The sequence below is a fragment of the Rhipicephalus microplus genome, chromosome X (assembly GCF_043290135.1).
Source record: "Rhipicephalus microplus isolate Deutch F79 chromosome X, USDA_Rmic, whole genome shotgun sequence".
Taxonomy (NCBI): domain Eukaryota; kingdom Metazoa; phylum Arthropoda; class Arachnida; order Ixodida; family Ixodidae; genus Rhipicephalus; species Rhipicephalus microplus.
Window position 1 is genome coordinate 425,550,044 of NC_134710.1, and position 25,603 is coordinate 425,575,646.

The 25,603-nt window shown below is 44.7% G+C and overlaps 1 protein-coding gene across 1 annotated transcript in view; it reads right to left on the reverse strand.

Moving 5' to 3' along the window:
* Positions 1–9,360: 9,360 nt before the first annotated feature.
* Positions 9,361–25,603, reverse strand: part of LOC142777441 (uncharacterized) — a 28,260-nt gene continuing 12,017 nt past the window's right edge. The window contains exons 2-3 of the mRNA XM_075881858.1: positions 11,707–11,932; positions 9,361–9,698 (exon numbers count right to left, since the gene is read on the reverse strand). Coding sequence (XP_075737973.1) covers positions 9,409–9,698; positions 11,707–11,932 — 516 coding nt within the window. The 3' untranslated portion in view covers positions 9,361–9,408. The remainder of the gene's footprint in view (positions 9,699–11,706; positions 11,933–25,603) is intronic.

Genomic DNA, 25,603 nt, shown 5'->3' on the forward strand with positions numbered 1-25,603 from the left:
GGCCTACAACATCTCCGCCTCCATCGGAAATGCAGCCGCCGCAGCCGGGATTCGAACCAACGACCTGCGGGTCAGCAGCCGAGTACCTTAGCCACTAGACCACCGCGGCGGGGCGATGTGATAGGAATGATATCAACAACTATACACCTCAATGTCGGTATTAGCACTGTTTTAAGAAGTTTTTGAAGAAATGTTTATTGTAAAAATTGCGAAACTCTGTACTAAAAATGATATACTTTCAGAAAATCAATACGGCTTTCAGAAAATAAAGTGTAATGAAATGGCGCTTTACAACTATCATACAAAAATCATTCAGAAGTTTGAAGACAAAAAGCACATTCTAAGAATTATTCTTGAGTTTAAAAGGCATTTGACTCTGTTAAGCATGACATCTTATTAAAAAAAGTTGAGGGAATATGGTATTAAGGGACTATATCTCGACCTCACACATAGTTATTTAATTAACCACTACCAGTAAAAGGACGCCCAATATATCGAATTGAGTTTTCGGGAAAATTATTATTGTGTACCTCAGGGTTTCATTCTTGAACCACTTCTTTCTTTATTATATATAAATGATATAGAAATGTTCTGCTGACGCCTGATATAGTTATTTATGCCAACGGCACGAATGTATTTTTAGTAGGAAATTACATCTTAAGTCCCAGCCTAATTAATGGTTCAATAATTGATTTGAATGGCTTATATTGAATCAACTGGAAATAAATACAAAGAAAACTAAATGTATACTTTTTCGCTCACGAAATGCATTAATCGGAAGTAACGTATACATAAAATTACGAGGTGAAGTTATCGAGCGTATCAAGAACAAATAAATTTCTCGGTGTTGTTTTTGAAAAACATCTCACCTGGTCCCCCAGGTTGATAATGTTACAAGACGCATCTCATATGCACTATGCATTAAAAGTAGAGCAAAACAACTTTTGCCGCGGTGCTTAAAAAACCAGCTATATTACGCACTAATTCAATCCCATTTACGATACAGCCTCCGTGTATGGGGAACAACAACAAAGGAAATATTAATAAGGTGCATATCCTACAAAAGCGTATTTTGATTTATTGAAAATGCACTTTGTTAAACTGCCTCTGCGCCACTTTTCAAAGCAAGTAATATATTAAAAATGCAGCATATAATGAAAGAGAAGATACGAATCCGAAAGAAGATACGAAAGAGGATACGAATCCAATACCACTATTGGATTCGTATTGACTTCGCTTCTGAAATTCACTAGTCGCAAATCTTTGCTTGCGGGGGTCTTGTAGTATGACAGTGCTCGTGATGTCAACGCTTTACTTTCTCTACAAGCATGCATCCCAGTGACGTGAGCAAAAAAAAAAAAGGCGGGTTTTCAAAGCGTATTTGGCGCAGAGGTAATACGCTGTCACCCGCGTCCTTTTCTTCTAATAATAGAGTGGTGGCCTCTCGCTCCTTATGTAAACGAAATCACTTCGCATGTTTATAGAGTGACAGTACCAAAATATTAGTTTGCAGGTCTTTCGAGTAGCTGCTACAGATATTCTTGCTTCTCATTTTGCATGGCTATCATAATCAGTAGCGGTGGCGTTCACTACGAGTAGCCCAAGATATGCCAGAATGAGTGCAAGCCGAGCCATAGCCTCCTTTATTTTCTGTGCCTGCGCTTTGCCGCCGGGATCAAAGGGAGCCGACCGTCAGGCTGAGTTCCCGCAATCACCACCAGGCGGCGCTGCCTTCCCAGAACCGGCAAGTGATTTCGTTTACATGTGTAATGGAAGTGGTGGTAGAGGTCGGACGTGTTTTTGGAGAGCTCCGGAATGACAGCTACAGATAAGTGTTTTTGCATGTTTCCAGCTTGCCTCTGTATGTAGCATTATGAGAACGTAAGGCGCTAGCGTAAAGCTTGATTAGGTCTAGTACGGTGTACGTTTTTTTTTTAGTATTTTGTACTGTGTCTTTTTTTCTCCAGCCACCACGTGGCTGAGGCCTGCGCGTAGACCGACCACGTGCATGCGCAGGTGCTGTGAAGTGTAGCGTATTTATTTATTATTGTGGTTCTTTTTGGCTTAGACCAGTGTATTTTAGTACAGTTTTCTAACACGTGGGCATCGGTAAACTGAGCTAGCCATAGTCAAAAAGACCGTAAAGTGTTCGGAGTGCGGGGTAGGGTGGAAGGTGGAAATTAGTGCGGAAGAGAAAGCAGAAGATGACGCCAAGTGTAGACAGTGCGAGTTCGAGGAGAAAATGAAAAATATGATGGCGGTCCAGAGTGGGCTCATGGAGAAAATCGCAGAGCTGGAGAATGCATTGGCGAAGGAGCGAGAGAAAACGTCAGCCATGGAGGAAAGGCTCCGGGCAGCCGAGAAGGGCCTATCGAAGGTCGCGAAAGGGAACGAAGACGCAGGTGACGGCGGAAGCATTATGGCGACGACCCCCCGTGCGGGAGAGATGAGGGAAACAGGCATGACAAAGGCAGATACATTGGCCACAGGGCCCAGCTACCGGGAAGTAGTTTTGAGGGAGGGAGGGAGCAAACCAGCAGCCGTGACTCACGCTAGTCACCTAGTCAGCAGCCAGGTGCAGGTTTCAGAAGGAATGTCTGAACAGGTCATCATCGCCGGTGACTCAAATTTAGTCGGATGCGCAGCGGCAATCAAAGAAAGGGTGAAAGGCGACAAGAGAGTTGCGATAGGGACGTTCCCAGGACAAACGCTGGGGACAGTAATGAGTCAAGCGGGTGAACAACTCGCAGCTAAAGCTAACAATCGTAACCTCGTTGTAATTGTGGGAGGGTTAAATGACGTCCTGTAAAAAGAATCGTCAGGACTAGCGACGACCTTGGCGAAAGGGGTGGATGACCTGCGCACCGTGTCCCCCCAGGTGCAAATTGTAGTATGCACAGTACCGGAAGTACCAGTACGCAACGTCAACCTGCAAAGAGCGGTTGTCGACGCAAACAAAGAGATATGGCGAATTAGTCGAGAGAAGGGTTTCGAGGTAGTGGATTTAAACAGGGAAGTGCACAGGTGGGGTGGATTCCAAAGAGACAAGATTCATTTCGATAAGAGGCTTGGACACGAGGTGGACTGGCGACTGGCAGGACGCGCAGTAGCTTTTTTGGGGGGCTCACGGGCCCTTCGGAGTCCGGGGTAGCTCGTAACAGGGAAAACAACCAGGAGGACGCGTTGACAGGTAGAATTGCGAAAAACCAGAAAAAAGGTAAAAGAAAAAGGAAAAAGGCGCGTGTTGCAATTAGTTACATAAACATGCAGGGTGGCAGAAAGAAGGCAAAATGGTTAGAGATTGAGGAGCAGTTAAACAAAGAACAGATAGGCGTGTATGCGGTTACAGAAACACACCTTAGAGACTTGGAAGAGCCACCACATATTAAAAATTATGTTTGGGAAGGGTGTAACAGGACCATAGCGGAAAGGAAAGGTGGGGGTGTAGGAATGCTAATTCACCGCGGAGCCAAATGGGTTAGAGTGAAACAGACGTGTTCAGAGCACCTCTGGGTTCTGGGCACAGTAGGTGGAAAGGAAACGTGGCTAGGGGTAGCCTATTTGTGGACGGAGAATAACTGCAGAGAAAAGAATCAGGAGATAGTGGATTGCATGAGTGCGGATATTAAGGAATTTGGTAATGGGGCCGAAATCATCCTTCTAGGGGACATGAATGCCCACATACATGACCTTGACGGATATTCAGACACCAATGGGAAGTTATTACTAGATCTTTGCGAGCAACATAGTCTGGAGATAGTTAACACGGGGCCTAAATGTGACGGCCAGATGACATGGGAAAGCGGAAACAAGCAATCAAGTATTGATTATTGTCTCATGACTGAAGGAATTTACCACAAACTGACAGAAATGAGGATAGACGAGGAAGGCATTAACAGCTTGGGTAGTGATCATAAACGAATAACATTACAAATGGGATACGAAACTGAAAATATGAGCATGGAATCAAAGTCTGGCAGCTCGTATTTAAATGACAAACAAATAATAAATATAGCCGCAAGAGTCGAGGAAGAAGTAGGCGAAATACCAGGCAAGGACTGGGAGTATAGTGAGCTGTTACATCTAATGACGAAGGAGATAGGGAAAGAGAAGAAAACTGTTTGCTGGAAAGGAAAAAGGAAGCCAAAAAGTTGGTGGAACAAGGAAATCCGGGAGGCGATCGAGAAGCGACGCGAAGCTTCACGGGAGCATAGAAAGGCAAAAAAGGAGAAGCGGCCGCAGGATGAAGTCAAGAAAATATGGGAAATATATTTAGAGAAAAAATCCCATGTACAGAAATTGGTAGAGGCAAAAATTAAAGGTGAAAGTGAACGCTGGATGACAGAGATACACGAAAAAAAGGAGGCCGCGCCTAGGATTTTTTGGAGCCACATAAAGGCGCTAGGTAGGAAGTCTGTCACAACGCAACAACATATTCTAGATGAAGGAGGAAATCAATTGGAAGGGTACGAAGCGCTAGGTTACATCCAAAAGGTAACAGCCGATTCGTTTTAAAAGAGCGTCCAGGGGATCTCCCCGGTGAGTAAAAGTGTGGCGGAGAAAGCAACAGAGGAAGAGCTAGTACTTGATAATTTCATCTGGAAAAAGGCCGAAGGAAAAATTCCAAAGCGCACTGCCGCGGGTTTAGATGGGATTCCCGTTAGCCTCATTAACGAACTAGGACATAACACTAAAGAAGCATTGTTAAAAGCAGTAGAAAAAAGCTTAAAGGACGGACAAATACCGGACAGTTGGCGACAAAGTAGAATGAACTTAATCTATAAAGGCAAGGGAGAAAAGGACAAGATTCGCTCGTATAGACCACTAACCATTACATCGGTAATATACAGGTTGGCGATGCAAGCAGTAAAAATGAAAATAGAAACATGGGCCGAACATAACGATATTTTGGGAGAACTTCAGAACGGATTTCGAGTCGACAGGCGGTTAGACGATAACCTGTTTGTTCTCACTCAGTGTATAGAAATATCTAAAATAGAGAATAGGCCCTTGTACGTGGCTTTTCTAGACATCACTGGGGCATACGACAACGTTAATCAGGAAATTTTGTGGGATATATTGAAAGGAATGGGCATGGGCGACGACTGTATACAGCTTTTGAGGGAGATATACCGAGAAAATACAGTCTGCATAGAGTGGGAAGGAATGCGTAGCAAAGAGAACGTTGAGGTTAGCAGGGGTCTGAGACAGGGATGTCCTTTGTCCCCACTGTTATTCATGCTGTACATGGTGAGTATGGAAAAAGCGCTAGAAGGTAGCAACATTGGTTTTAATCTGTCACACAAACAGGGCGGCATGATGATTGAGCAGAAGCTTCCAGGTTTATTTTATGCGGACGATATCGTCTTATTTGCGGACAGTCGAGATGATATACAGCAGCTGGCGAATATATGCGGAAAGGAAGGTGAAGCTCTTGGACTAGGATTCAGTGTAACGAAGTGTGGATTGATGGTATTCAATGATCCCTGTGATCAGACGGTGTCCATACAAGGCCAAGAAATACCGAGGGTAAGTGAATACAAGTACCTTGGAGTATGGGTAAATGAGAGTGTTAGATACATGGAGGTACAGGAAAAAGCCTCGGCAGCAAAATGAAAGAGGAATGCGGCAATAATGAAGCACAGAGCGTTGTGGGGATACAATAGGTATGAGGTGCTTCGAGGTCTGTGGAAGGGTGTAATGGTTCCAGGGCTTACTTTTGGGAACTCAGTGGTGTGCATGAGGGCAGAGGTGCAATCGGGAATGGATGTAAATCAAAGGACTGTGGGACGCCTCGCGTTGGGTGCTCACGGGAAGACGACAAACGAGGCTGTAAAGGGCGATATGGGGTGGGCAGGTTTTGAGGCGAGGGAAGCACAGAGCAAAATAAGGTTCGAAGAAAGGCTAAGAAATTTGAAGGAGAGTAGATGGGCAGAGAAGGTGTTCCGTTATTTGTATAGGAAGAGCGTGGACACACAGTGGAGAAAAAGAACTAGAAGACTCACTAGTAAATATACGGCTGGTATTGTGAGCCATATGTGAACAAAGAGCGTTAAGGGAAAAGTCAGGGAGGCGGAGAGGATTTACTGGATGGCAGCTATGGAGAAAAAACCGGCTTTGAGTAACTACCGAAAGGGCAAAAATGAAATAAGGAGGGAGGCATTTTACGATAATTCAAGGGGAAGCGCTTTACTGTTTGAAGCGAGATCGGGCTGCCTTAGAACGCGTAGTTATAAAGCAAGATTCAGTAAAGAAGAAGAACAATGCACATGCTGCGGGAAAGATAAGGAAACGGCGGAGCATGTTCTGATTGAATGTGGAGATATCCACCCAGGTGTACGTTTGGGCACGAGCCTACAGGAAGCCTTGGGTTTTAGGGACAACAATGGAAAGCTGAACACACCCGCGATTGAAATAAGTAAGAGACGGTTAGAGTATTGGTGGCAGAAAATTAGAGAGAAAGGACAAAAATAAATATTGGAAAAATAAAATATGGACAGTGTGCCGTAAATGGCAGAGAACTTAAGCTGAAAATTTACCTTTTTTTCCATTAAGATAGAATTTATCGAAGTAGAGGCATTAGGCCAACATAAAAAAAAAGAAAAAAGGTTTTTTTTTTTTTTTGTCGAGCCTGGTGGCATACTTGTCACCACCCCGTTATAAAGGGGACGCTCATAGCATCCATCCATCCATCGGCAGAGCCTGTTCACTGACTCCGGTGCTGCCGCCGGCACTGACGGGTGGGTCCTTCGTTGCGCGTTTGTAAGCGCGGCAAGCTTAAAAAACAAAAGTGTGATACCACTCCCGCGTGCCACTTAAATATTTAGGAGAGAACATATGCAAGAGAGAAAGAATAAGTACGCAAGATAGCACATTGAACAGAACACCGTACCTTTAAGGAAACGGTAGAGAAACTTGTTTATTGCGTATTAATTCATTCGCAACCTGCAGAAACGAACAAGAGGGCGTCGATCGAAACGTTCCTCACACGCACACAGTCTGACGAGCTTTAGTAGCCTCGTTGACACTGTTCACAAGCAGCAATCACAATTTTAGCACTTTTCGCGAAAGTGGCTTCACTTCGAAGACCCTCAAAAAGTCATGCTTGTCCGTCACTTTCATTGCAAAATTCGTGAAAATGGGACGGAAGAACTTTGTTCCACGGAGGGTAGTCGGACTTGCTACGACGCACGGCTCGCCTTTTCGTTGCTGTGGGACATTCTGACACACTGGCTCTTTTTCTGATCACCGCGTCACTTCTCGGGGCTTTTGTCGAAGGCTGCAAGTAGCGCGGATATTCTTCGAATACGCTAGGCACCACACCTTTCATAAGCCTTCGTGTTTTACATCCTTGCTTAAAATCAGAAGCAGCGAAACGACGACTGCGCACGGTTGAGTAGCAGGAAGTGGTGTTCGGCGTCCAATTGTCTCGTGAAATGACTTTTATCCACTTTTGCCTCAACTCCTCGTCGCTTGGAATTTCGTGGAATGAAATTCCTACTTCCTTCTTTTTGCTTGAAGACTTGCAACCGGGCACGCAACAGTACGCCATCGCACCTGACGCGGGTCATCACAGCCGAATGAACCACGGAGACTTGTGTGCGTAGGCCGCTGCACGAGACAGAAACGAGAGAAACCGTAAACTAACATTCCTGATTACTTAGCGAAATTCGCTGATAGGTGCGCGAAAAGCCTCACGAGAAAGAAGCGCGAAAAATGATAGCAAAGCATGAAACCGGCCCTGCAAACACGAGGTGCAAACGACGTTGTTTGTTTACACGCACTCACTTATTTCCGCGTGTCATCTGTTCACGCAACACAATGAAGCAACAGTTAAATATCATACTTGCTGAAAGTACTACGCTGCGAAGATAGGTGCGCGGAAAAGTATTGCCAGAAAGAAGCGCGAAAAATGATAGCCGCGCTTGACAACGGCCGTGCAAACGCGGGGTACAAACGACGTCGTTTGTTTATACGCACTCAGTTAATGCCGCGTGTCATCTGCTCACGCAACACAATGAAGCAACAGTTACAATTATACTTGCTGAAAGTACTACGTACCGTTTTGGTCGTAAATAATTGGTGTTGCAAACGTATGCGACACGAACAAAGGTTTCCTGGAGATGCGTCGCCGCGGCTGAATGCGCCGACTCGGATGGATGGAGATATGGATGGATATGGCTGTACCCTTTAGATCGGGCGGTGGCTAGCGCCACCAAGCCGTAATACCTAATGAACCAAAAACTATATTTATTTTTTTTCCTTAAAAAGTGAGTTTGAGGATTCGTACTTTGCAGTGAAGAGTTTAATTTTCTGGGATGCGATCGATTCTGGGATGCGAGCGCCCCTGGCGGACAGCAGACGCAAAAAGAGAGGAGGATGCGGGAGGCGGCCGAACGGGCTCGGCGGACTGACTGCGCGGGCACAGAAAATAAAGGAGGCTATGCCTGTGCCCTCCTGTGGTTCTAAAAAGAGCCACTCTGATTAACGTTAGTGAAACGCATAGTAACCGCTCTTTACACTTCTCCATGACCGTGAGCATGCAAGGCACAATGTGCAGCATTTCAACTAAACACTGTGGTAAACCCAAGCCAGACGTGTGTCTAACCACAATATCGTGGGTCTAACCACTTGTAATAAAATGACGTGCTACATGGCGCCAACGCGGGCAAAAAATGAAGTATTGAACACTAGCCGCAATGGTGGCGCTGACTGGACAGCCACATTTAAATGCACAAGTATGAAGTGGATGGAGGAATGACCGCCACTGTGTAGCTCAGTCGAACGCAGAGCATCGGATGCGTTATTCTTTCTTTCTTCACTTTTACAATAGAGTTTCTACGAATAGCATGCCATATACTTTCATTGGCTTTATTGCCTGTTAGTTACCGTTGAATTTGTGTTTACGAAAGGAAAACGAGCCCTTAACTTTACACTACTTTCCTTCATTCGGTTATGCGTACTTTCGAGGCCAGACCAGTCAAGAAGCGGCGACCTGTGTTTCTCGTCCTCCAAGGGCCCTCACGAGTGGTCCCGACCAAACAGCCTGCTCGCACGATGCACAAACTTTACCCACAGTTTTCAGAGCACCTGCGGGTCGTTTAGCGATTTGTTGAAAAGTTATTCAATGTTCGGCTGTGCGTGATTCCCCTGAAGATTAGTGCAGGAATAAAATAGAAAAGACCCCACGCAAATATCGACAGCGCAAGAATACCGACACTCTCATGAGGTGCAGGTGTCCTTTCATTCGGCCGTTAATTTCTGCCCCTTAAAACAAATTCGCAAGTACCCGAGAGCCCATACTAGAGTCGCGTATAAGCAGCCCCGAAGAAAGCTTGGCATGATGCGTAGCACGGTTCGTCGTATGAGTTATTGTTTATTGAGGCTGAAGCGAGACTTCAGGGGCTTTCATGCTTGGTGAACTCTCGCCATGTGCAAGACGAGTGCCCGTAGCACCATGTACGAGTTGTCACACTGGTTGCACTTGAGCGGTTTCCCGCGCTCGTGCATGAGGACGTGTCGACGCAGCCACTCCATGGAGGAGTAGCGGCGGCTGCAGACAGGGCACACGCGAAACTTTTTCGGGCCCATCCAGCCGTAATCTTCTTGCTCGGCCTGGACAACTCCGGTGGAATCGGCGACAGGAGCGGCTTCCACTGGCGCCAGGGCAGACCGTGGCACCACACGGTTCCGCAAGACTGCGATGTGGTACGCCCACATGCATGATTTAATAATAATAATAATAATAATAATAATAATAATAATAATAATAATAATAATAATAATAATAATAATAATAATAATAATAATAATAATAATAATAATAATAATAATAATAATAATAATAATAATAATAATAATAATAATAATTAATGAAGATAATGGTAACAATTAATGAATAATGATGATGATAATAATAATAATAATGATGATGGTGATGTTGATGATGAGAAAATAAAGAATGAGAAAATACAAGCCACAGCGAGCTCTTGCATGACTTTTCCTTTGGTGAATCTATAGCGTTCTCGGCCTTCTTTCTCTATTCTTTCCTAGTATTCTTCCACTCGAGGCGACGTTAAGATGAACGTCGGTGAGGATGCAGTCGCCGATCATTAAAAATAAAGAAGCGTTGATAACTGTAACTGCTCGACCGCTGGCCCTGATGTCATAAAATATTTATCTTGAAGAATAATTTCGTTGTATACGATATTGCTTTCATGCGAAGCATTAGGTGAGTAATAGCACGCTGCTGACTTTGGCTTTCAGCCAAGCGTTACAAAGTGGGTCGATGTGTCTTTCCAAGGATAGCAGTTTTGCGCACATCACGGGCTTACAAGGAAAGTCGACTACAGTGGTAATTGAAAGTGCTTCATTATATCTTGCAAATTCTGTTCTGAATATATCTTGCTGATTCTGTCTTGAATATAACTGACTAAATCTTAAGAATGCAAGTGCAGTGCTTATTGAAGTGCAGTAAACGCGGAGCCGACCCCGGAAACACAAGTCACGTTGCACCGACATTAGGGCGTTTCACCAAAGATTTTACAAGCCCTGGTGTGGTTCTGTGGTAGAATATCAGACTACTTCGTAGAACGCTTGTCCTCAAATCCTGCTGGGATGTTCATTCTTATTCTACGAGTTCATTGGGTCGACGCTGCGATCCCATTTTTTAACGCTCTTGCATTCAACGTACCAATGTCAGTTCTCGCAGTTCCTGGGTAGATATAAAACGTCAATCACCTGTGGCGCACTCCCGCACGTCGCGGCCAGTGCTAAACGGGTATGTGACACAAGTGTAAGGAGGAAAGCGCTTGACGACGACACCGCACTACATCGTTGTTCAAGCCATTCTTCAAACCCCGCTACACCAATTTCGGCTTTGCCCTTAGTTCTCAGGCGGCGTAGAGAAACTCATGATGAAGTCGGTATATCGATGAGACAACAAAGTCTACTGAGCATAAATACGCTAACACAAGCTTTTCACCCTAAAAGACTTGCTTTCCTTTTCTGTAGAGTAGGTAGGCGCAGATTGCTTGAAAATACGTTTTAGGTGGTCGCTTTTTCACATACCTCACTGAGCGGGCCCTTTCCGCGAGCGGCGCTTTCAGAGTGGCCATAACTTGTCCGTATACTCTGAACAATCGCCTTCTCACGCATAGTTTGTAACTTACTTAGAAAGTGTTGCCATACATACCAGCCGGTAAATTTTCCTCGGATGGAGGAATTCCCAGAATGCAGTTCTGCACATATGTACATTTCTGCATTGTACGTGAAGCAATCCGGTTTGGCACACGCTTCGTATCACTGTGGAAGTAGTGGCTAGGCGTAGTCAGCTTTTTATTCCCACGCAGACGACGCTTAGCGTTTCAAGTACAAGTAATAGACGCCACTCTCTCCCGTGCGCAAGTACGCTATCGTCGCAAAGTATAAAGTAAAACAAATGCAAGTATCTCACTAGTGTGCACTACGGCCTGTCTGAAATAGCCTCAGCTAGAAACTATTCCTTTTTAAGCTCTCGAATGTTTTTTAAAATGTCGCATCCAAAATACAGAAAATATTGACACAATTGTGGAAATATAGTTATTAGCACCAGGATAGTAGCGATTTATCTCTGTATATAGCATTCGCTTCCTCGAGTATATAAGAGATGAACTGTATAGAGCATGTTCGTTGAGAATTAAATTTGATAAAAGCTCTTTGCCATACCCATCGCTGCATTGGTCGGCATGGCCTCTGCCTCTTTCGCCTTGACAACAAGATGTCTCAGACTGCGCGTCTTCTCCGATGGTGCAGACTCTGGCTTAGGGCAAGCGTCGGGCCTACACTCCAGTGGCGGAGTCGATCTCGCTGCAGAACTCGTCGCCATTCGGGCTCCGGTGCCGTCTCTCTTCAGTGTTGTTGATCGACGACGGGACAGTACGACATTGAGTGACTGCGTGCGAGAGTACACGTAAGAACAAAGCCTTTGGCCAGTGCATACAACACCGGAAGCATCGCGGGCTCCGTTGCTAGGATCAGGTGCGCACCGCCGGATGCCCACGCCACGTGATGCTGCGCAGACGCTAGCCCGTATCATGCATGGTACACCATTAGAAAGCTGCCGCTCAGACACAGAAAGCGAATCTGGGGGTGTCATTGCTACCCATCTTGAGAGAGACTGTGGCCCCTCCGACAAGCTGCGACAGAGCCTACTTACGGACTCCTGGCGGGTAGATATTCTTAGTGAATATACCGCATTCTCCTTTCTTTTTAGTGGAAATTCTATTAAGCCACATCACGTGCACGTGCACCGAAAGGCAACAGAACACGTGAGCGCTGGTGACATGTCTTATAGCGGCGTCACCAGACAAGTGGCGTGCGCAGAAAAAAAAAAGGACCCTTTTCTATATGATTTTATGCTATGTCTGATTGACTGCTCACGCTAAAAAAAAGTTAACCGTCTCCCGCTAAAGGAAACGATGTAGAGATCGTTTTCCGCAGCTACTTTACTAAGCAAAACTAGATGGCGCCACCAAACTGAAGCAACATGTCCTGCTCCTTGGCGGCGCGGCCGCAATGCGGCGTGTGGTGGACGTTGCCCTGCAGCCTACTGCGGGACACGGGAGGCGTAGATTACGCGGGCGCGGGTGGGCGTAGTAAGAATATACATCTCGTTATATCATATGTCTTTTATTAGTTTTACTAGAGGAAGAATAAAAGAGTAAAGAGAAGACGCTTCTTTCCGTCTCCCGCATAGGGTGCACGACTAAGCGCCTGCCAGTTAACTGCTTGCCGAGCCCGGTGTGCTGCCGAGCAACGATGTGAGAGGGTGTGAAAACCGGCGCTTATAGCACTGTCTGTCATGTCCCCACCTATCCCTAATACCGCTGCGCCCTCTTTGCTGGCCTTAAACCCGGGAGGCGTGTTTCCGTATCATATCCCAAGAGATGTGTGGGAAAATTGCGGCACCGCTATTGGTGGTCACGTGTTATAAACAAGCTTTTGGTTTTTTGTTTAGTTTTGTTTCTTTTCAAGCAAAATGGCAGTGCTCGCTGAGTGGTTATGGTGGCTTAGAGTGATTTTGCGAAGCTGGTTGAAGCCGTACGCCGTAGAAATTTGGGTTTTTCGCTGACATGTGTTACGCGCGATTGTGCAGATCGTTTTCTGATGGACGCAGTGGTGTTCAACATTCATCCGGGAGTGTGTAATGCATCCCCTTTTAGCGTGCGATCGTGTGTTTGAAGCCTCGAATATACGAAGCCCCACTCCGTACATATTGAGTCGTCCATGTTCCGGAATGTTCGGGTTTTCTGCTGCCAAATGTTTTCGCGACTGCTGGAAATGTATACGCGGATCGTTTTACGATGGACGCCGTGGTGTATGCGCGGATTGTGTTGCGATGGACGAAGTGGTGCACAGCGTAAATCCGGGAAGCGTATGATGGGGGGCTAGTTTCTAAGACATTTGGGAAAATTAAACTGCGCTAAAGACGAGACAACATAAAGAAGTGACTCTGCGATCGTCCTGTCTACTTCGTTATCGTGTCTGGTTTTTAGCGAAGTTAAATTTTCATAAATGTAAATCCGGGAGCGTGTGCATGCTCTTTTGGTGTGATATTTATCCTGAGATCGCATGTTTGCCATGACACAAGAAACCCTAAGACTTAATTTTGCTCGCGTATGAGTGCAATCTTATTCAAATACGACGAAAAAAAGAAATGAGACGATTCGTGAATATCTTTTTCATTCATCACAACTCGGCTCGATGCCCTTGCAATTAAACTTGATGTTATAGGAATAGAAAAAAATATATATGTTTTGTGAATAGCGTCATTACAAACTTCTAAGCTGCTTGTGGTAAGTACACCTCATTTTGCAAAAGGCAGGAAGCACTCATTTTCCAGCTTTTCAGATGACATATTTTAGTGTTATTCGGTGCTATGACTTTGAAATAAATGTCATAGAACACCTTACATATCGGCGTGCAATGCATTCCTCACAATGAATGAGGCATCCATAACCAAGTAGTAACATTAATAGATCTACCATCAGGATTGTAGTGTCGAAACGAAAAAAAAAGGATAGAAGTACATCATGCCAAACGAAAGAAGTACATTTAAGGGCTCATTTTTTTGTTAGACACAATGATATCTAATAAAAAATCATGCCAAGTGGCATGATAGTCAGTTAAATCTCATTATTATCGTGTCTAACAAAGAAAACAAGCACTTTAATGTACTTATTTCCCGCATTCATAGAGAGGGTCTCGTACTGACAGGTAGTATAAAGAAATTATTGGTCAGCTGCCAACTCATAATAAGCTCACCGACTACGTGGCACTAAACAGACGAAAAAAAAAATGTTCCACACTCACCGTCATTGCTACTGGCCATGCTCCAACATTTAGTTTACATGTACCTAATTAAGTGGACGGGGAGATGGCCGCCGTGGTAGCTCAGTTGGTAGAGTATAGGGCGTGCTATTCGAAGGTTGCAAGTTTGGTCCCTGCCCACTGCAAGTTGTCGCTCAATGCAATTTTATTTCCTCACATTTACCCTACGAAATCAAAACAGGGCATACTGTGAAACGAAGGACATTTACCAAGCTTAGCAACGCGGGCAGAAGAAGAAAGAAAAAAAAAACCCCGAGTGCCTGGGGAACAATTGGCAGACGGCGATTCATGAAATTATGTGCATGGAGAATGTACCCAAATTTTGTAAAGTCCTGCAATGTCCAATCTGATACACGATGGTGGGAACATGTTTGCTGTAAGAAATATCTAAATATGCACCTCTCCACAACTGCCTCTAAACGTCGAGGAATTACACAGATGACGGATGCACATACCACGTGAACTCACATAGCCGAAAGAATCACATAAGTCATGGTTTTTCAGCATACACTCTTCTTAATGAATTGTGCAAGGTTCACTAATGGCAATATAACAATGCACAATCCCATGCCCCCCCCCCCCGCCCAAAAAAAGCGTTTGTTTTTCATTTACACTCATATAACAGAAAAGTACATGGTTTATTCAGATGCAATTATTACTTGCCCAACAGGAGATATTTCTTAACTACAAACCAATGACAGCACATATTTTTTTTAACCCAAAACCAACACCACCTGGAGTCTCTTTTACATGTAAACTTTCTGGTATTTGCCTCCATATTAGATTTCCTATTCAACTGCATACTATTTCTAGTTTTTCATCAGGCTAGCTTAATATACTAAGTATATTGCTAATACAATATTGTTTAATAAAGGCTCAATACTTCTTTAAAGATGTGCTGTTTCACGTATAACAGCTCCTTGATGCAGGCCAAAAGATCATTGAAGTTGCTTCAGTAAGCTATTACCATATGTTATTAAAAATTACCATTTGTTTCCAAAGTAGGTAATCAGTTATATGAATGCAATAGTAATTTTTCACAAAAATGTTGACTAATTTTGAACTGAGCAGAATTTTTTTGAGCAGAACTGTGCTGTTAATGCCTTTGGCTTTCCATAATAATTGTGTGGTCAAAAGAGAGCAAAACACTGCCAGAATTAAAAAAAGGTAAATGATATTTAAGTGACAACAGAAGCTGTGCTGGTTTTACTTTTTTATTCTTGTCTAATATTCATTAGGTTTTGCTTGAAATGGCGAAGGAAAGTCAATTTCTCACCGTTAAGGAAATTAGAAGCAGAATAATACCACAAGTACTGTAAAAAAGTAGAATTGTGCACAAAAGTAAAACAAAATGAAGTTACACTAAGATGTTTAACATAAGAGGCAAGTACATGGGAATTGCTATTCCAGCCAGTAACTTCGTCCATGATGCTTGGCTGCGGACCCAGTGCTGAACGGCTGCTGATGAATCAATGAAGCGTCGGCGCTGATAGTATTACGATGCAAGAACGCTACTAAAGGAAAAGGAAAGCAGAGGAAGCGGTCGCCGCGCCTTAGTAGCAGGTCATGCATGACAGTCACATCCTCCAATCTCGATGGTAATTGATTGATTTGTGGCGTTTAACGTCCTAAAACCACTACATGATTATGAGAGACGCCGTAGTGGAAGGCTCCGGAAATTTCGACCGTTCTTTAACGTGCACCCAAATCTGAGTACACGGGCCTACAACATTTCGGCCTCCATAGGAAATGCAGCCGCCGCAGCCGGGATTTCACCCCACGACCTGCGGGTCAGCAGCCGAGTACCTTAGCCACTAGACCACCGTGGAGGGGCAAATCTGGCTGGTAGTGACACTTACAGATTGTCAATGAAAGTGCGTTCATTTTCGAAGCGCATCGAATCTTCTTTGACAGTGCTCCATAGCTCATCGGCGTATGAACTGTGCAACCCTGTTTTACACAGCCTGACCTTCATTCTGCCCCGTACGGCCTCAATGATGTTGAAGTCTGCCCCTCTGGGGACGCACTTCAGGCACCGCACCCCTCGCATGTTCAGGAGCTCTTCAACAACGTTTGCAGTGGGAACTTGTGATAAGTCTTGCTGAAACAAGAAGTTCTCGTCAGGAAAAGGCCCGTCCAATGCGTAAAGTACCATGACATAACAAAGTTTTAGAATGGTGCACCGCAAATCCTTGCGGTGCGGTCGCTGCCACTGCGCATGTTTCGTAAACGTGAGCAGCCGTCCGCGTTTGCGGCCCACCTGCAGAAAATCCGAAATGGCGGGTGGCGTGTGCGGCCCGCAATTGCCGGTATCGAGACCATCTGTAGCTCCCGTCCATTTGAGTTTGCGGGGCAGCTAAAGTCCCTAGATTGTTTCCTAGGAGGGGCAAACGTTATTCCAAAACTCAAACTCATATATGGTGCCCGATATGCCCGCAACGCCCACAGTGCCTGCAAACGTTATTTTAAAACTCCCTATAATCGAGGATGTCGCCGTACTCTACCAATGTTAGGTGTCCCTCAATGTGGTGCAAAACACCAAGCCCATCACGGGACAGAGCGCCCAAAACATACACAGCTGTGCGTCCGCTCGATGCTACTTCTTGCACGTAGAGGGGGTCCTTGCGAGCACTGACAGGGTGCCACACACGTTGCTTTTGGTCTCGGCGTGTGGTGAACGTGGACTCGTCAAAAAAAAGTACTGTTTTCCAGTCGTCCGTGTTCCAGGAGCCGTGTTCTTTTGCGAAGACCTGTTAGGCAAGAAGAGGCGCGGCATCAGGGCCGTAGCGTGGCTCTTCAGTTTACCTTCTGCTAGCCGTCGTTTTTTTTTTCTCAGCGGCCGCCCCGATCTTTCTGGCAGTACTGAAGGGGCTTGCCTTCGCGGCGTCGCGGATGTCGGCGTCCTCAGCAGCAGTCGTTGCACGAGGGTGCCGTTTATGTGGAGCGTCGGTGATGCGGCCTTCTTTATTTTAAGCTTGGATTATGCGATTTACGGTCTTATTAGACCTCCCCATCATCCCTGCTATGATTGTACTGATTCTGGGACAATTTAAATATCCACAGGCGCTCACTGTTAGGCACTCGGGACATTTTCCAATGTGATGAAGCTTTCCAGTGTTTCACAATTTGCGCTAGACACAGCCACTTCCAGTGATACGGCAAGCGGCGCATTAGTCTGGTGTTCCCCATTGAAGAAAACGAAGCAAACAGAAAGAGCATGGCTATATATCACGTGTTTTGTGAAGTTCGGCTTGTCGAGCACAAAATTTGGTCTTCAGGACGGCAGTTATCATTTTTGAACCTGATATCACCGCAGAGCCAAACGACGGCGAGCGTGAAAGTAAATAAAGGCGATGTGCATTCACACAAGCAGCCAAACTCTCTCCCGATAACTCGAAATTATGAAATGATCGGTGGTACAGTACAGCATTGCAGTGCGCACGGCCAAGCGCACGTGGGGTGTAGCTCGTACTGAGCGCAATGGTACTTAAGATACATAATTATATGAAGAGGGGGGGGGGGGAGTGGAACTATGCATTACTCTTATCATGCTTTTTAAAGGGCATTTTATCTTACACCGATAACAAGGTGCTCTATATTTATCATGGCATAATGAACAGTCAGTGCGCATTAAGATTGCCCCGCCGCGGTGGTCTGGTGGCTAAGGTACTCGGCTGCTGACCCGCAGGATGGGGGACCAAATCCCGGCGGCGGCGGCTGCATTTCCAATGGAGGCGGAAATGTTGTAGGCCCGTATGCTGAGATTTGGGTGCACGTTAAAGAATCCCAGGTGGTCAAAATTTCCGGAGCCCTGCACTACGGCGTCCCTCATAATAATATCGTGGTTTTGGGACGTCAAACCCCACATATCAAATCATCGCATTAAGAATGCTTTCAGATGTTACGTATTTGTTTTAGCTGTAATGAATTGAACAATATTGTTTCAGGAGAGCAAAGTCAGCCTTAGCACAACAATAACAGAGCTGAGCTAGTTTGTATTCTTGTTAAGATATAAAGCATGCAAACGTGGACACCAGAAAAAAATAAAGGTGCCACAAATGCCAACTAACAACTGAAAAGATGCACAGCTGCAGAAAAGAAAGCAGACGTGAATGAACTTGCGGCACATATCTCATGTGTCCACGTTTGCATGTGGCATATATTGAGTGTGCACTTGTGATAACTGTAAACCGGTGCTAAAGATTCTAACCTACACATTTTCAGCTGAGTTCATGCACTTAGTCATATCTACGTTGCTTCAGTGCTGAAATGCTGCTCAAGTTTTTTTTTCCTAAAAACTATGGGATATGAAAGAATTTTTAATGAAACATTTGTAGATAAACTGCAAGTAATCTATGACTTCCTTCCTTTCTTGAAAGCCCTTACCAGAAAAAATGATAAGCATTAAGCTAAGCACATTTTAATAAAGAAACAAAGCTTTCCTATGTCTCATTTATACTGCTAGATTCACATACATTGATAAATTTACGGAAGAAATTGTTCATATAAGTTGTCCCATGTTTCAATAGATATTGTCAATAGTTGTCCTACGTCTCAAAAGACAAAACTTACTTTTCAGCGACTCTAAAGTCAGCTAACGTATCTTCACATGCATAGTCGTGTACTTTGTCTTTTTTTAAACCCCAAGCTGTAGTTACTGTTGTGAATGCTAAATAACTGAGACATTTTTATGGGCCCCGCCGCAGTGGTCTAGTGGCTAATGTACTCGGCTGCTGACCTGCAGGTCGCGGGATTAAATCCCTGCTGCGGCGGCTGCATTTCCGTTGGAGGCGGAAATGTTGTAGGCCCGTGTGCTGAGATTTGGGTGCACGTTAAAGAACAGGCTACTCAACAATCGACCCCATTCATACTATCAATCAGGTAATTGAGAAATGCTCAAAATATAGCCAACCACTATACATAGCCTTCATGGATTACGAGAATGCGTTTGATTCATTAGAAATATCAGCAGTCATGCAGATACTGCAGAATCAGGGCGTCGATTAAGCATATATAAACATCCTGGAAGAAATCTACGGAGGATCCACTGCTACATAGTGCTTCATAAAGAAAGCAACAGATTACTAATCAAAAAGGGTGTAAAGCCAGGGGCTACAATCTCCTTAATGCTATTTACCACGTGCTTACAGGAGGTTTTCAGAGGCTTAGAATGGGAACGGTTAGGCATAAGAGTTAATGGAGAGTACCTTAGTAACAAGGGCTTCGCCAATGACATTGCATTGCTGAGTAACTCAGGGGACGAACTGCAACTCATGATTACAGAGTTAGACAAGGAGAGCAGAAAAGTATGTCTTACAATTAATGTGCAGAAAACGAAAGTAATGCACAACAACCTCGGAAGAAAACAGCGCTTTGAGATAGGTAATAGTGCACTTGAAGTTGTAAAAGACTATGTCTACTTAAGACAGGTAATAACCATGGAGCTGAACCACGAGACTGAAGTAACTAGAAGAATAAGATTGGGGGTGAGCATATTTGGCAAGCACTCTCAAATTATGACAGGTAGATTGCCACTATCCCTCAAGAGGAAGGTATATAACAGCTGTATCTTGCCGGTACTTAGCAATGAAGGAGAAAGCTGGAGACTTACAAAGAGGGTTTAGCCTCAATAGAGGACGACGTAGATAGCAATAGAAAAGAAAATGACCAATGTAATCTCAAGACAAAATAAGAGAGCAGAGGGAGTTAGGCAACAAACCGGGGTTAAAGATATCATAGTTGAAATCAAGAAGAGCAAATGAACATGGGCCGGGCATGTAGCACTTAGACAGGACAACCGCTGGCCATTAAGCGTAACTAACTGGATTCCCAGAGAAGGGAAGCGGGTTAGGGGGAGACAGAAGGTTAGGTGGGCAGATGAGATTAAGAAGTTTGCGGGTATAAATTGGCAGCAGCAAGCACAGGACCGGGTTAACTGACGGAACAAGGGAGAGGCCTTTGTCCTGCAGTGGACGTAGTCAGGCTAATGATGATGATGATGATGATGAACTGGATTCCTAGAGTAGGCAAGCAGGTTAAGAGAAGACAGAAGGTTAGGTGGGCAGATGAGATTAAAAAGTTTGGGGTTATAGATTGGCAGCAGCAAGCTCAGGACCGGGTTGAATGGTGGAACTTGCGAGAGGCCTTTTTCTGCAGTGGACGTAGTCAGGCTGATGATGATGATGATGATGATGATGATGATGATGATGATGATGATGATGATGAAAGAACCCCAGGTGGTCGACATTTCTGGAGCCCTTCACTACGGCATCTCTCATAATCACATGGTGGTTTTGGGAAGTTAAACCCCACGTATGAATCAATCAGGCAGTTTTATATGTGGGACCAATTCATCTGGTAGTATCCTTGCTTTGAGTATTGGTGGGTGTTAGGCAAAGCAATATAAATGAGTCTTGAGATAAACTAGATTTTGAACAAGTTTATTTGCTATATGTAGATGAAAAATACATTTTATCATATAAAATAAAAACTGTTAAGTGTGACATCGACACCTGAGGGGAAGGGAAGGGTGAGGAGGCTTGGTGTTACATCACGGTATGTTCTGCAATCTAATGTCTAATGGAATTTTCAGTGCAGTTTCCTGGCTCTCTTCAGAAAAACAAAATAGGAGCAAGACAAAGGCAAAAAAAAAAGAAACAGAAAACTGCAGGGTTTTTTTAGGCTTTCACAGCATCAAAAACTTTGTAAGATATTCCTCTTGGAGCATCTTTACACTAAAGCAAATTTTTTTTTTCATGTCATTGTTGGCAGTAACTTTTACACCTACCGATTTGAACGGAACATGTTTCCTTCTGAACTATTTTTATTAACAAGCAAACCCCTCCACGCAAAGTAGAACACATCATAACTTGTAGTTTCAAAAAATTCGTGAGGCAAGGCCTACAGCAGGTGTTATGCTAGTGATAATGATCAATACCAGAATATTCATCACTTTATAAAACTGTAAACACAGGCTGTAAAATTCTATCTTAATTTTAGAATTATGTGTTCACTTTGACTGTGTAATATTTTCGTAGTTAACCAGTCCTCTACAGTCACACACAGCATAGGACTTTTCAGGTGGGTTCAACAAAAAGCAGCAGGCTCGAACCAACTGTGTAACAGCAGGCAGTGAGCTACGGTGACATCAACAACATATAGGCCCTTAAGAGGTCTCTTTGTATCGTACACTTTGTTGAAGTGACAAAATGTCAAACTGTGGTACAAAAAATTATCATAAAACATCACTCGCAGAAGAACAAGCGGGCTAAACCTGTCAGGCTTATGTGGACGATGTAGCACCATCGCCGCATAAGCTGGAGGAGTGGCCTTCCATAGAGCGTTCAGTAAACTTTCATGGGGTGCCTACTCTAGGTACACTAGCTAGGTACCCACTACAACAATCACCATCATTTTGCATATTAACACAGTACCCAGTGTGCCTCTGTAAGGTGTTTACGTAGCTTGCACACTTTGTTGATGATGCGGCCGGTAATGATGAGGATGGCAAATCAAGGTTCGGGCCTTCGTAACTAGTGAGAAGCTTTTGACCATCCACTCATTAAGCAGTTCACATGAAGTGGTGTCTTGTACAAATGTGCTCTTCGTCCAAGAAATTAATGTGACTCGTCACCTAACATGATGCCTGCAAAGGGTGTTTTTGCGAAGAATATTCAAGCACTTTCATGACTTCATGGCAGGATGAATGATAACCATCTTGATTCCGGCTTGTATTTCTCAAAGGATGACAGCTGCAGACAATATTGCCACTAAAGCTGGCTACTGTGAGCTGATAGCCTACACTGCAAAAAATAAGAAATCATATGGAGCCCTAATGAAGAACTGCTGTATGGTACGATTGTACGCTGATCATAAATGAAATCGCCTACTTGGACAGTGATTACTGCACAGTTTATAGCAAAAAGCACATAATCTTAGGTCGAATGAGTCATTTGCTGAAAACAAGTTAGGCCTTGCGGCCATTCTTAAATTGAGTACTTTTGAGCAACAATAAGCCTCACATTGTACGCTGTGACCTTCATTCGCGAGTTTAAATTGACAACTTCGTCAAAACCAAGACAGAACAGGGGGTTTTAAGAGCCTGCCGAATGACGAGGAGAATCGGATAAGACATGACAGAATTAGAGCTGGCTGCTGTCTCTGCGAACATGCACAATACATGCATTCAACACTTTTTCCATGGCCCACGAAGGGCATAGGTCAATCTCAGTTCACCTCAGCTGGATACCCTCTTCGATTAGGATGCACTCTTTAATAAAGTTCACATTATAAGTTGAAATATAAGTTATAAATTTATCAAGTCCGAACTTTTTTTAAAATCTTGGGAGTGGAGGATCACTTGGATATTCCTTTAGGTCTCCCACCATCTTACTGATTAATTTTTCAACTCGCTCTTGAACCACATTCAGTACTGTGGCACACTTTTCGCTCTTTTTTTACGGTCTTCAGGTCACTCAAGTGTATTCTGGATGAGAGACAGGTGTGTTTGGACACTCTGCATTCCAAATTGAAATTCAGATTTTATGTAAAGCCTTAATTTCTGGAGAAGTGTTTAAGATCTTTCGAGAAAAATCGCTGATAGGTCCTAGGTTTTATTCATCACCCTTCATATTTAACAATTCGAGATTTAATAAATACACCACAAAAGGCTTAGCGAAACCCCAAGGCATGCATACCTCATCTTAAAACAATTTGCATAACAATATTTTGCACCAACCTGTGCACAGAAGAGCACGAAATTTAGTATAGTGTGCTTGGCGGTGCCACTGAAGGTGCTGGAGCAGTGCAGGAATTTGGGCTAGTTGGTGTGGGTGTAGGCTGTTCACGGGGCGTTAATCCCAGCGAATGTTCTCTCACCACAGGCGGTGACAGGCGAAGCAGCCCAAGCCGAACTCCCACCGAGAGCGGCTGTTGGCCCCGGCCGAGGCGCTCCAAGAATCACCACATGACACCGCAACGTTGCTGCACGCGTTGGACATCGGGAGCTAACTTCCCGGCGTGGTTTGCAGTATCCGCCCACCAGTAGCGCTTACACTCCGTTTCGCGATTTAGCATGGCTTGGAAGGCTGCCGGATCATCGGTACTCTGTTTCTGTCTGTACTCGGCCTCCCCGGCCTGCATTTGTAACCGGAGTGGACAATCGGCCCTGCGAATGCGAGCTCTCTGAGTTGTACGTGCCATAAACATGTGGAAGGTTTCAGGAAAACGTGATGCGCACGTGATCGGTGCAACGGCTGCGACAAGATGGACAACGTCGGGACGACAGGGAGAATGACGTCACTGCTTAATATGTATTGATGGGCAAGTTGGTGAGCCATGATCTTTTGAACAAGCAGCGCACAAAAGGATACAATGACACGCACACATGAAGGACGCGAACACGGCGATCGTGTTAACGTCCTTCATATGTGCGTGTTTTTGCATCCTTCTGTGCGCTGCCTCTTCAAAAGACGTGATTGTACAACAGCCAATGGAGACCGCTCGTCACACCGATGCCGAACGTTTTCTTTTCTTTCTCCCAGCGATATACAGCTTTTCCTGTAAAAAGGCGCAGCTTGAACTGACTTCGATATGTGTCGTTTAACGTCCCAAATCCACCATCTATGATTATGACAGAGACCCCAGTAAAGGCTCAGGAAATTACCATAACCTGGGCTTCTTTAACGTGCACCTAAATCTGAGCACACGTGTCTACAGCATCTTCGCCTCCATCTAAAATGCAGCCGCCCCAGCCGGGATTAGATACCACGACCTGTGGGTCAGTAGCCGAGTAGCTTCCAATAGAACACCGCGGCGGGGCGCTTGAACTAGCTGACTTGACGTCGCAAACACAGCGGAGCTCTTGGCAGCATCACTGTTTAGTTTGGTCAAATAAAACATTCCACAACGAATGTATTATGCGAGGGGACCATTCCTGAATGCTAGAGCCTCAGCTTATTTAAAATGGTTATCAGCCGGTTCTTTCCTCCACACCAACTCCTTGCCCTCTTCCTCTTTACCCTGCTTCAGCCTCTCCACGTATACCCTCTCTCTGCCAGCCTAAACTCACTACTCTAGACTTCCCTCTCAATCACAAAGCTTTGCCTCACCCTTCATCCAGCTTCGCTATCGCAGCTGGGCTACTAAGTGTGGATGACGGATCCCGATGAATTTACCTCGGCTTGATTTAGAAGTATGATGGGAATTCCACCGAGAGCGTCGAGCAGCGAGAGTGCCTTCGAAGAAGCTTGGAAAAACTGTTGTGAGCTGCATGGTACTGAGCAAACAATCGTCACGAAAAAAGGCACCCCCCCCCCCCAAAAAAAAAAACAAAGCAGCGCGACTTCCGTTAAGGAGCCCAAAAGAAGCTGATATTTAATGTATTTCATTCTTAAAGGTATGGATAATTGTAACACGAAATGTCACTCAAGTACGAAGGAGAGTGGGAACAAAATCAATTTACTTATTTTGTACAGCGAGAGATTTGCGCCAGTACTAACGACAGCACGTGTTTACTTTTTCAAATTTATCATGAAAAACTCTACCTATTGATACCCCCCTCTTACGTTTGAATAACACACACAACAATTCAGTCTCATAGCCAACGACAAAAGCACTATTTTTGAACGTGACGATCCCGAAAGTAACTATGTATGCTGGAAAGATGCAAATAAGAAAAAGCGTGACGAGCGACTGCGAAAGTCTACAAGTGACTCGGCGAAACAAGATGCCCCCCTCCGCCTATCTGGAAATGGCAAACTCGCGCGTGCTGGCACGTTTCCCCCACCCCTCCACGTGCCCAGCAAAAAGCAAAATAAAAAGAACGACGAAGTAACCAGATCACGACTGAAATTCAGCTATGAGCCCGACCGAGGAAGTAGCACCATTTGTGGCTACGTTTCTATTTTCAACGCTTATTTCGCTTGCTTAGGCATCCCAGCCAGCACGTGCCCGAAAATATGCGACGATGCCTAAACGCGCTTGTGATTTGGCAACTCTCTGGTAATAGTGTAGCTTACATCATTTCCATCGATGGGACCACCGTTAAAATCCTGTGATTGTCGGCTTAGTGGAAGTACGTAAAGCACCTAGCACTGGTATTGAAAAACAAAGCGATATTAGTCGAGGTCACTCCCAACGATACCGGTTTTAACAATATCACGTTTATAACAATAAGAAGCGGCTGCACTGCCAGCGTGTGTATGTTTTCTATGCTGAGATAACCCGCTTCCAG